Here is a 12,915-nt window from a genome sequence, read left to right as displayed (position 1 = left end):
TGAAGGAAGGGGCCTTTGGCAGAATGCAGATTTTCACTCCCCCTCCTCCCCCCTCCCTCCTCTCTTGTCACCCTTTCTTCTCCTCCACACACTCTCACACCCTCCCTCCCTCCCTCCCTCCATCCTCACTGTCCTCTAATCCAATCTCACCCCTCCTCTCCCCTCAGCTATTCCTCCTTCATTTACCCTTTCCCCCCTCAAATCCCAAGCGCTCTCTCTCTCTCTCTCTCTCTCTCTCACTGTGTCTCTCTCACTGTGTGTGTGTGTGTGTGTGTGTGTGTGTGTGTGTGTGTGTGTGTGTGTGTGTGTTGGATGCACATTTCATTGACAGGCTGAGACTATAATGGACTCAACATGAAGCTTTAATCCATTAACAATAGGATCCGTTGGTCAGGAGGCCAGAGGGGGGCTGCGTGCGTGTGTGTGTGTGTGTGTGCGCGCGCGTGCGTGTGTGATAGAGAGAGACTGTGTGTGTAGTCCTGGGACACATGGGACACAGGAGCCGTGTGCTGTGCAAGTAATACACACACAGTCTGTTACACACGCTCGCTCATACACACAAGCTTTCACAGTCAATTACACACCGTGCGTGCGCGCACACACACACACACACACACACACACACACACACACACACTCCAGCCAATACAGCTTGTCAGGACCAGGAGAGGGAGCACTGATACATTTTGAGAGGCACTCAATGTAATCATCTAGCTCAGGTGTGCGGCTGTGGTCAAGTGAGAAAAGCCGTTGCTGTTTGGAGTGTTTGTGCTACTTCTCTTCATGCTGCTGTGTGCACCATGAACCTGTTTGTTTTGCTAACAGCTACTCTGCACATCAGCAGAGTAGCTGTTAGCATGAGTGCTAGATGGATCAGAGGATGTAGGAGGCTCCTGCAGAATCATGCATACATGATGAAGGGACATAGGCTTGCTCCCCCTAAAAACCTCTTTTTTGCTTGTTCTTTGTCCTTTCCCCCCATTTTCTCTCCTTACTACTACTACTGTCCTTTTCTTTTTCCTACAATCTCCTCTCTTCTCTTCTCTTCTATCTCATCTTCTTCTGTCCTACTTCTCCTCCTCCTTTTCCTTCCTCTTCTTCAGAGTAACTCGTTGCTGCCAGACAGTCTCAGGAACTCGGACAAGCGGCGCAACGGACCAGAGTTTCTCAACGACAACAAGAAACGTAAAGTGGATGACAAGGACTCTAGCCACTATGTAAGAAATGGTGTGTGTGTGTGTGTGTGTGCGCGCGCGTGTGAGAGAGTGCGAGTGTGAGAGAGTGCGCGCAAGCACATTAGTGAGAGAAATGATTTACATTTTACAGAGGGTGATATTTCACTTTAGTATAACTTTCACGTAACCTTCCTTCATAGGTTCCTTTTTTAACCGTCCACTTTTAACTGGTGTTCCTTTGCCTTTGCAGGATAGTGACGGGGACAAAAGTGACGATAACTTGGTGGTGGACGTTTCAAATGAGGTCAGTTGTGTTGTGTGAAGTTCTTTATGTAAATGCTGCCAATGCACTTATAACTTAACACTTGACTATGTTGCATACTTCTGGAATATATCCGTGGACTTATCCAAATCTGCAATTATTTATTTGCATTTGTTTGCACAGTCTCTTATTATCCTATTGTGTACATTACCTTTTACTTTATTACCTCTTTATTTAGTAGCTCTACCTTTACTACCTTCCTGTACTTGACTTTTTTGGCACTGTTCCACCAATTGCTGCTGTTACCTGGATGGATTTGCCCCCGGGGATCAATAAAGTGCAATCTGACCTGATCTCTTGTCTTATCTTCACTTCAGGTTTCAACTTTTATTTGTCCCAGCGGGCAGTTGGTTTTGTTAGCGAGGGTTAAAAACAGCATAAAACAGACGGTTGGGAGGCACAGCAACAGAGTATCGATGCAGAGTTGATAGGCAAACGGTATCATCGTCATCATCATCATCAACATCATTCACAACCAACATGATCAAACCATGCCTCCCCTTTACCCGGCCTCCCTAGGGCAGAGCAGGCCATCAGTAGGTGCACACAGCTAGCTGTGTTCAAGTGGGGAGGGGGACCAGACTTGCACACTCTCCTGACGGAGCCAAAACACTGGTCCTCTTGCTGTGCTGTGTTTGGCTATATGACGTGCTGATAGAAGTCCTTCAATGTTTTTGTCAAGGTGCAATAGGTGAAATCATATGCAGTGTGTCAGCAGATGGTGTTTGTAAACCTCTGTGTTACTTGATGAGTAAGCTCACTGGCAACTTTCAGTAGCCCTTGGATGAAACAACAATGACAATATTTGGGGAAACTCCCTGGGTAAATAGTTGGTCCAATGACACAGAAAGCAGTTCTAGGTCCTTTCTTTTTTACACTAGTCTGGGTGTTAAGCAGCAAACTGTAGACAACACATTGGGCGAGCTGAAACGTTATTCCCTGCAAAATGGTTTAAAAAGCTAGACTTAAAGTTCCCAAATGAGTGGTGAAAACAGTCACACTAGTTCATCACCCCAGTGTGCGGGCGATGTAGGTAGGTGTATGTGATGAAATATAGAAAACACTTCAATAAAAACGTACAGATATGCAGACAGGTCCCACTTGCTGCCAATTGTTGCATGAGTATGCACGTCCCTACTCTACTCTGTAATTATTGCAAACAAAAAGCTTACATTAGCAGCAGCTTTTGGCTTGGTTGACTTCCAGTACTTCCTGTATTAACTTGTGTAGTAAAAGTCTGAAGATTGATGAAAATGCCAAGTCAAAACATTGGATCTGATGATGATCTGACAAGTGCTTTGATTGGCCTTTATTGTGGTCATGTTGTGGTTAAGTTCCCAGTCATTTCTTTTTCTAAAGCGATGGGATGTTTTTTTCTTCTTCTTAAAGAAGTCATTAATTAAAATGACAAGCATCACAATATTTTGTGGGGAATTTCAAATGGAAAAAACATGCACCAGTGTAAAAAAACAAAACATACAATCAAATCTCCATGAGACTGATATCCAAAAAAGTAACCCAAGAGCAGAATCTTTTTGTCTATTGCATACATGAGTTTTGTTCTCAGGTTCATATTAACAATTGAACAATTTAACGCCCCTCCAGGACCCAGCCTCCCCCCGTGGCACACCTCTCCCCTCCCCTAGAGAGAATGGCCTGGATAAGGCCCGCCTCCTCAAGAAAGACCCCTGCAGCCCCGCCTCCACTGCATCATCAGCTAGCTCTTCCTCCCTCAAGTCCAAAGAGATGGCAATGGTATGGATGGATACTTGGGTGAACAGATAGTTGAATGGATGAATACTTTGATAGATGTCAGTCAATTTGATTCCATTTAGCAGCCACTCATGTCTTGTCCATTGATTATAGCGCTCAGTTGTTGTTTTTATTTTATTTTTAAATTTTCTTTATCATCAGATGTATATATTTTTAAAGTCTCTCTTTCCATGGCAGCGAGACAAGGCAGGTACTCCAGGGCTGAAGTCGAGCACACCCACTCCTAGAGGTGACTCCACGCCTGGGCCCAGCTCCACCCCTGGTCTCCGGCCCGGCCTATCGAAACCTCCCTCCATGGATATGCCACACCCACCTAGTAAGTCTTGTAGAATCTACCCTTTGTAAATCAATGATGTGATAGGATGCATTACCTTAGGGACTGTGTTTTATTCCGCCTGGAAATAGGTCAATTTGCCAGAAGTCAGATTGGATGTGCTATCTGCAGAACACTTCAGTCTAGTGAGGGAAATTCAACACCTCAATTACGCTAGGAGAGCTTTGGTTAAACAATGTAGGCCTTTTGGCTTGCTTCTAAAAGAACTCCTGTTCCAAGTCTGAATCATCAACATTGCATGACCCACCTATATTTTGGGGAAACAAAGATGCCAAAGACAAGTCTGAATGCCATCATTCATAGTTTTGGTATTTACTCTCCGTTGCTCATGCTTTAAATCACAGCCACCGTGTGTAAATAATTCTAACCCAGGGTCACTGCTATGGTCACATGACAACAGAGACTTGACCATGGTTTAAAGTGGAGAACAGGTCTGACATCAGAGCTCCAATTGTAAGATATTTAATGCACAAAGACCCAGATTGTGAAAACCAGGGAGAGACACTTTTAATTGTGTAGTTGTATCAGCTGTTGATCTGTCTCTTCTTCCTCCCTCAGCTGCGGGTCTGCGGACGCCCCTGGCTGTTCCCGGGCCGTACCCGGGTGCGTTTGGTATGTTGCCCCATGCAGCAGGGATGAACGGGGAGCTGGCCGGTGCGGCCTACGCTGCTGCTGCTGGACTACACAACATGTCGCCTCAGATGAGCGCCGCTGCCGCCGCCGCCGTAGCCGCGTACGGACGCTCACCCATGGTGAGTGAGTGGGAGTGTCTTAAGCTTGTGGGCTTTGGTGCGTTTTAACTTCTCACGTCCGTGTGTGTGTGTTGTCCCACCCGAAAATAAAGGAAACACCTGCGAAATATCAAAGAATCAACACTGGGCAGAGGCCTCTATGTAAGACCTTATTTTTGTTTGTTTTGTACGTATGACCGGTAATTGTATTGGAAAGTGTCAATAATTGCACAGCTGCGTTTTGCTTTTCTGCGTGAGAATATTTGCACAGTGTGTATGCTGTCGTCCATTACTGTCAATGACCTCATCACTCTATTAGCCCTATTTGCATAGTGTTCATTACACTGTTTAAACAGCTTAAGTAGACGGTGTCTGTGTATCTGGGCAACACTTGATAGCAAGTTGGGTTGTGTACTCATCAGTTACAAGTATGTGAGGAGGTGGAGGGAGGGGGGGGGGGGGGGGTTCAAGTACTGACAGTTGTGCCTGTGTATGTTGACTTACTCCTCCACTTTTCATTCAGAGGGTGTGTGCGTGCTTGAGTGTGTCTGTTTGCTCTGTGCTCCTGACTGTTTGTACTCCATTCAACAGGTTGGTATTGACCTGTGTGCATTTTGCCAAAGCCCATAGGTGTGTATGTTTTCACACAGGCTCATAACGTGTCTGTGTACTCTTCCTCCAGGTTGGCTTTGACCCGCATCCTCACATGCGAGTCCCTGGAATGCCCCCAAGTCTAACAGGCATCCCCGGTGGCAAACCGTAAGTGTGTGTGCGTGTGTGCGCGCGGGGGTGTTTGCATGTCTGTGTGTTTAAGGGATGTAACGATAACCGGTTTAATGATAACCGTGATCAAATTCCTTGCGATAACCGTACCATTTCAAAATTTTATTCTCATTAAAACTGTGGTACCATGATTACAGTGCTTTTTTGATTTCAGTGAATCTCTCTGTACTTTGCGAACATTTTCAGCATTTTTTCTACAAATGCCGTGATCATACGAAAACCGTGATAATTTTGGTCACGATAATCCTGATGTGAAATCTTCATACCGTTACATCTCTAGTGTGTGTTTTTGACAACTGCAACTGTTATGTCATCATAGCTCTTCTCTGGGAAGAATCTAACCTCTCCTCTGCATCATCAGAGCGTACTCCTTCCACGTGGCGGCGGATGGCCAGATGCAGCCGGTGCCCTTCCCTCCGGACGCTCTGGTGGGGCCGGGGATCCCTCGCCACGCCCGTCAGATCAACACGCTGAACCACGGCGAGGTGGTGTGCGCCGTCACCATCAGTAACCCCACCCGGCACGTCTACACAGGCGGCAAGGGCTGCGTCAAGGTCTGGGACATCAGTCACCCGGGCAACAAGAGCCCTGTGTCACAGCTCGACTGTCTGGTGAGCGGGGAGGCGGGGAGGAGCGGGGGGCGGTGGCTGTGTGCACGGTAGAACATATGTTGAGGTGCCAGAGAACATGAATTCTGAGTCGTGTGTGACTATAATCTCTGCAGTCAAGGTGCATGGCTTGGAAAGTCAAAGTAAAATACTTGTGCAGTACTCTGTGCATCCACTCATGTTAATCACCTGGCATAACAAATACTAACTGCAGTTCTATAAAGGTGCTTTAATACTGTACTTTTGACTGTTTTCAACGTGACAACATAATCAGTCTAAGCTCCCCCCAGCTGAGTTGCAGTGTTTGCTATTATAACAGACAGGCCATAAGCTAGGTTCCATAGTGTTAGCGAGCAACACAATTCAGTGAAAACCGTCTATATGAAATAGGAACATCAATTTTGTGTGTCCCTCTCAGAACCGGGACAACTACATCCGCTCCTGTCGTCTCCTCCCCGATGGTCGCACACTGATCGTGGGAGGTGAGGCCAGCACGCTGTCAATCTGGGACTTGGCCACGCCCACTCCACGGATTAAGGCAGAGTTAACGTCGTCGGCGCCAGCATGCTACGCTCTGGCCATTAGCCCAGACTCCAAGGTCTGCTTCTCTTGCTGCAGTGATGGAAACATCGCAGTCTGGGATTTACACAATCAGACACTGGTTAGGTAAGCGAGAACCTGTTGTTATCTCCACCAGGAGATCGTGTGTGTGTGTGTGTGTGTGTGTGTGTTTTTTAACAAAGACATGTACATGTTAGGGTTAAAATACTCATGTCAGTGTGTGTGAGGCACTGGCGATTCTAACTGGAGTTCCAAGGGGCATCAGTTGAAAATTAGCCATCTGGCTAACACTGGCACATTTACAGTAATGTTAATTAATGTGCATTGTCCCTCAAATAAATAAATTCATTAAAATGTAATTATCCGTCTGACTCCAGTCAGGTTTTGGTTTGGCCATGGTTAGGTGTAGCGGTGCCTGGCGGAGATCTGCACTCTACTAGAGTGCACTTTTCTAAGTTTGTGTATGGTTTGATTTTACTGTGACAAATGTAACATTGGATGACATGTGCGCTCTTTTTCACTGGCAAGTAAATATGTGGAGCAGGTGAATCTTAAGGCTCACTCACTACTATAGCACCAATGGTCTTGCATTACTAGGTCGAATATAGAGCAATGCTAGTGTGAGAGTGGCTGCCATCTTGACTGTTCTTCCATGCTGCATTCTCAAGTCACTTGCAGTGTTAATGCATGGTTAGCATTAACTATAACCCAAGATGAGTATTGCAGCATCTATTTTTAGAATAGAATAGGGCCTCCTAGTTTCCTGCCAAAGTGGCTTGATAGAACAGACAAACTCTGTAGCCACAGCAGTTTATCAGAATTTAATGACTCGTACGACCACTGCAAACTGAAAAATGGAAGCAAATTAGAATTTATGTTTGGATTAACATAGTACATACACGCACGTACATAGTGTGCATACTAACGGCCCGAGAAACCTGATGCCCAGTGTATATTTGTTCAACTTTTTTTTCCTTTACCACAAAATCTATGTACGTCTGTCATGCAGGCAGTTCCAGGGCCACACAGATGGAGCCAGCTGTATCGACATCTCCAACGACGGCACCAAGCTGTGGACCGGAGGGCTGGATAACACCGTCCGCTCCTGGGATCTGAGAGAGGGGAGGCAGCTCCAGCAGCACGACTTCACATCACAGGTACACACTCATAACACACACACACACACACACACACACACACACACACACATATGCATCACACATATGCACACAGCACTCTGAAACTGAAACTGTTGTTGGGTGCAATTTAAGGGTGTGTGTCCCCATAGCGTTTGTCAGCGTTATTATTACTATTATTATTATTATTATTATTGGCATGGAAAAAGTCCTGCCTGGTGCGCTGTGAGAGAAATAAAAGCGGATGATAACGTCACCTGCTGCTAGCTCACTAAACAGCTGGTTAGCACTTCTAGCAGACAATACAGTGTTGTGGAACAAGCAAAGGCTTACCAGATATTTCTAATACATGTCCCGTATCCATACTGCCTTTAGGATCACAGTTGCAGTAACGTAAATTCACTGTTTACAACGTCCTATTTCTCCACCAGCAGCACTTTGACTTCCTGCATATTGTCATTCCTATGGACGGTATGGGAAACTGTTGGCTGGAAAAAGCAGGTCACATCACCCTGCGCTTTTCTGAAAAGTTTAACATTTCAGAACTTTTGAAAGCGATCCGCTCTGAAGAAAAAAACTGCAGCGCCTTTTGTGTGCCACCTTGTGGCTGCCTCTCATTGCTTTGAATGAGGAAAGGGTGCTGGCACTCTGGTTAAAAAAAAAAAAAAAAAAACGCTATATGGATGGACACCAGCTTAACTCCTTAGTTTCCTATTAACTGTATGAACTAATTTTCTAGTTTTCTCATCCTACCCATGCAACCCAACAGTTGGTTTCAGACCCATAGTGTTGGACATCCCAACTTCCCCATTCTTTTTCTCAGCAGCTGTATTACGGTAAATGTAGCATCCCTAGTAAGATAAAAGGGTGATTCTTTCTCCTTATTCACTTTATGTAGCCCCACCCACCACTTGACCCGTTTGTGTTACGACTTCCTGTTCAAAATGCTGGCTGTTGTATCTGGTCAAACCAGAGATCATCTCTGTTCAAAGCTAGTGACTCACTAGAAGCAGGCAGCGGGGATAAGCTCTGCCACAGGAAGTGTAAACACAATCGGAACCGATTGTGTTTACACTTCCTGTTAGTCTCTCAAGCCAGACTGTCTCTTCTACATAGGATGAATACAGTATGATCTAATCATGTTGGGTGAGGTCTCTTCCCATCTCTCCCAGCACTACCCACTGATTTCTGTATAGTGCTGACTAGCCCACTGCGGATCCCACGACAGTAATACCTGCTCTCTCTCCTCTGTCCAGATCTTCTCTCTGGGCTACTGTCCTACAGGAGAGTGGCTCGCTGTGGGGATGGAGAGCAGCAACGTGGAGGTCCTCCATGTCACCAAGCCCGACAAGTACCAGCTTCACCTGCATGAGAGCTGCGTCCTCTCCCTGCAGTTCGCCTACTGCGGTGAGACACTGGCTTCCTTCATCTCTCTCTCTCTCGCTCTCTCTATCTCTCTCTCTCTATCTCTCTCTCTTTCTCTTTCTCTCTCTCTCTCTCTCTTCTCTCGCATTCTTTCTAGTCTACTTTGCTGTGTGCTGTTAAGTTTGTGGGACTTTATTAATGTCGGCCACTTTTTATCAAGTCATTGATTCACCTAATTAGAATCGTGGCTGGTTTGATGGACATCAATTAAGTCTATTCTTGACAAATAAAAACCAGATAAAAAAATGCAATTACATTTCAGTGTTTAACCATTTCTGCTTATGATTCAAATATTCCTTTTGATCTCATGTTTGTCTAATGTTTCATGTTGTGGTCATTGTCTGTGTGCTTGCATTCTCTTAGATTGGACTCAGGTTGGTTTCTAATTGTGTGTGTGTGTGTGTGTGTGTGTGTGTGTGTGCGCGCACGCATTTCTCTCCCCCAGGTAAATGGTTTGTGAGCACAGGGAAGGACAACCTACTGAACGCATGGAGAACGCCCTATGGAGCCAGCATATTCCAGGTAGGGACTACAGTACAGTTATTGGATACGACGATAGTATTGCAAATGAAAGAAAGGACAGTTCCAGTATGATAATGTCCTTCAGTTCTCTTATGCAGAATGCCATATAATTGTCATGATGCTATCATCAAAATGAGCATTATTTGGTGTGCAGATGATTCATGTCAGAAAGCAGGAAAGTTCAACTCTGCTGCCACTGGATTGTGCAATGAAAGGAAGCGTTTAGCACAGAAACGCATACAGCAGCTCTCTGTCTCACGTACTGAGTCATTACTTACTTCCATGACAACACTGTCAAACATTTTATGGCCTTTCTATAAGATCGTATATACGGAAGGTCAAACAACTATTCATTCATGACAAAAGTTCAATGGACAAACCAAAGAGGATCCTGGAGCACACGATTCACTGGAAAATTGCTTTATTCAATGACTAACGTTTCGACGCCTGCTGCGTCTTCATCAGAGTCAAACAGTTTTTGTATTAACTATTCATTCATGTTGAGTGAAATCGAATGAGAATGTTGATTGTATTCATATACGGTTATAAAGCCTTTCCAGTATGTACGTCCTACTCATAGTAAGAGTGATATGTTGTAGTAGGTTTTGATGTATCTCAGTCTCTCTTTTAACTTATTTCTCTGTCTTTTGACTTTTGTCTTCCTACTTTGTTTCTCTCTGCCTCGGCAGTCTAAAGAATCGTCCTCGGTACTGAGCTGTGACATCTCTGTGGACGACAAGTACATCGTCACTGGTTCAGGAGACAAGAAGGCCACAGTATACGAGGTCATCTACTAATAAAGCCAAGAGAAAGGACTGATTTTCTTCCATTTCCAAAATATCCTTGTGGGGCCAGAAATCAAAAAGAACAGTAACTTTGATGGTACATTTCTTTTTCTATGACATCTACAGAGGAGACACGGAAAGAAGAGGTACGTTTTACATGCACATATCCTATGCGTCTGTAGAAATGTCTCCCAATAGCAGTTGGAAATTACCGGGAGCAGATGGACATTAACGGAAGCAGAGAAACTGTGACATTTGGGCATTTCTCGCTACTGCTTTCTGCTAAGGACTGCACTGGGATCAGTTATTGGGACCAGACGCTGACTGAACCAAAGGGCCCCCTCTCCATGGTTTTAACTGGGACCAGCAATTCTGAAGAACGTTGTATTGAACATTAGATATTGAAATACACACAATCGTGTGTGTGTGTGAGACACTACCAGGGGCAGAGACCCTAGAACGAGCGAACGAACCCCAGGGATGAATACGTAAACACATGGGAGACGGACAGAGAAAAAGAGCTGGACGATAACGGACAGATCTAATCAGATGGACTAATAGAGCGAGAGATTGGAGAGAGCATTCATGGATGAGGAGAACTGTAGAGATGGTGAATGCAAAACATGTTAATTTTTATTTAGTTCCAGACACAGAATGTTCAGAGCCTGTTGACCTCTTTGTGACCTCAGCCTGCTGTTTTGATACGCCTACTGTACACTATGTCTGAATAGTGCTAAGCACATTCACTGTCCTAACGTTAAGTACTACAGTGTGCACACTAACCGTAATGTTAGTCGCCTCCTACTGTTTAGCAGATGCACACGGTATGTAAACAATATCAACATGCTATGTGACAATTTCAACATACTAGATTCAAACCATACTGAAAGCCACCATGCTATTGATGACGTCTGTGATGGAATAGTTTGATCCTCACTCATGAGGTACAATAGCCTGGGTAAACCCAGCCTTCAACGTGACGTCACAGGCTATGCCTGTAGCGTAGGTTCGGTGACTGATAGTACATAGAGGTCACGTGGAGGCTGGGTTTACCCAGGCTAGAGGCACAGGGCTATGGATCGTATTTTCCCAATTTCTACCCATTCAAATTCCACACAAAAAAAAACCATTTCAAGTACACTGCTTTTGGAGCAAAATTGGCTTACCGAACCAAATAAGCTTTCAGATCAACATCTTTCAGCTCATACATGGCGTAGTCGAATGTCTGAAAGGTTTAGCTCAGGGGTTCCCAAACTTAAAGAATGCCGCGGCCCACTTTGAAATCTGAAAATCTTCCGGGGCCCACCCAACCCTTTAATCATAACTCTGATCAACACACGAGACTAAGATGATGTATTTCCCTGTTTTTTTTTATATTATATATTTTTTTTATTTCATTAACAGAGCATGTGAACTTGGGCATAAGGGAAATTAATAATCCATCCACATGCAAAAACATTTAGGCAAAATATTCAAAAGCAGATTGCCAACATTTTCTCCCCCCCTACTCATCAAAAGTATTTGCATGCATAACACTTGTTGAGACAAAATGTTATGAGCAACAAGAAATCAATCCACAAGCTATTAATGCTATGCTGTGAAAAATGCTACCTTATCTGTAAAGGGGAGACTGGTTGGTACCCATTGAACCAATTTTCATTCGGATAAATTGAGCTGAGAGGTCAAGGGACCCCTTTGAAATAGTTTCCCTCGTAAAAACGTAACCTATGTTTGGAGCGTTATTTTGCCCCCTTCCCGACAAACATATTATGCTCGGTACCAATGGATGCCTTAGGTCTTCTAGTTTCTTCTGATAACAGGATCTCCACTGGAGCTTTAAAATTGACCCTGTTACAAACATTTGATTGCCCGCGGAAATCTGGAGTGTTGGCCCACCTGTAGTACCTCCACGGCCCGCTAGTGGGCCGCGGCCCACAGTTTGGGAATCACTGGTTTAGATAATATGACTACATCCTTGATTTCCTTGTCATCCTGTATACCCCTCGCACCCTCCACTTTCCCTCCTTCATTTCCTTACTCTCATCATTCACTAGCTTTGAGCTCCTAAATGTGGTATCTTCCGATTTGAGTATTTGAACTCCAGGATTTTGACAGGATGATGTGGAAGGAAGGAGGGGAGAGGGGAGCAGTAGCATAAGCCATAATCCTTTATCTTGATCCTTCAGTCTTCTAAGCTCCGTGTTCTTCATGTCATTGTGCATTCTGTTGCCATTGCCAATATTGATTATTGGTCAGAAGACTCTTCTTCTGATATGGTCTTACTGACATTTTGGAAAGGTCCAGTAATCCTCACTTGGCCCCGCTGTGACAAGGCTGTTGAGCCATAGACTGCAGTACTTTTTCTCAACAACATACACACAACCAGGGTTGAGTTCAATTCAGAAAGTATGAGATGAATTTGAGTTTTATTCTAAATTTAAATTCAATTGGAGTAACTACAAATTGAATTGGAGTAACTACACTCGTGAACAATTAATTTGTTTGCATTTTCCTCCACAGCATGTTTCAGCCGTTGAGGTTGTGATGTAATGTGCCATTTGGATGGTTTTGAATTTAGTTTCTGTTCCCTTCAGTTAAAATCTAAATGGAGTTGTACTTAGTGTTTGAAATTCAATTCTGCTTTGAATGTGTGAACATGTTCTGAACTGACCCCAACCCTGCCTACTATCACTCTTTGATACACATGTCTTACTGGCTGGGTGGCTGACTGCATCTTGACAAGTAATTTAGTCTTATTGT

General features: G+C 44.5%; 1 protein-coding gene across 2 annotated transcripts in view; it reads left to right on the top strand.

Annotated features, from left to right (window-relative positions):
• The window catches only part of LOC310784120 (transducin-like enhancer protein 1), a gene marked incomplete at its 5' end in the record, with an annotated part of 31,890 nt that extends 20,828 nt beyond the window's left edge, over positions 1-11,062 (top strand). For both annotated transcript variants that reach the window (XM_083645101.1, XM_083645100.1), the window contains 12 exons: positions 1,104-1,217; positions 1,426-1,479; positions 3,103-3,252; positions 3,448-3,586; positions 4,163-4,356; positions 5,018-5,094; positions 5,480-5,729; positions 6,145-6,392; positions 7,297-7,444; positions 8,680-8,830; positions 9,294-9,370; positions 10,060-11,062. In XM_083645101.1, coding sequence (XP_083501227.1) covers positions 1,104-1,217; positions 1,426-1,479; positions 3,103-3,252; positions 3,448-3,586; positions 4,163-4,356; positions 5,018-5,094; positions 5,480-5,729; positions 6,145-6,392; positions 7,297-7,444; positions 8,680-8,830; positions 9,294-9,370; positions 10,060-10,167 — 1,710 coding nt within the window. In that variant the 3' untranslated portion in view covers positions 10,168-11,062. The remainder of the gene's footprint in view (positions 1-1,103; positions 1,218-1,425; positions 1,480-3,102; positions 3,253-3,447; positions 3,587-4,162; positions 4,357-5,017; positions 5,095-5,479; positions 5,730-6,144; positions 6,393-7,296; positions 7,445-8,679; positions 8,831-9,293; positions 9,371-10,059) is intronic.
• Positions 11,063-12,915: the final 1,853 nt, after the last annotated feature.

The sequence above is a fragment of the Poromitra crassiceps genome (genome assembly GCF_964638095.1).
Source record: "Poromitra crassiceps genome assembly, chromosome: 10".
Classification (NCBI taxonomy): domain Eukaryota; kingdom Metazoa; phylum Chordata; class Actinopteri; order Beryciformes; family Melamphaidae; genus Poromitra; species Poromitra crassiceps.
This window is presented reverse-complemented; position numbering and strand designations above follow the sequence as displayed.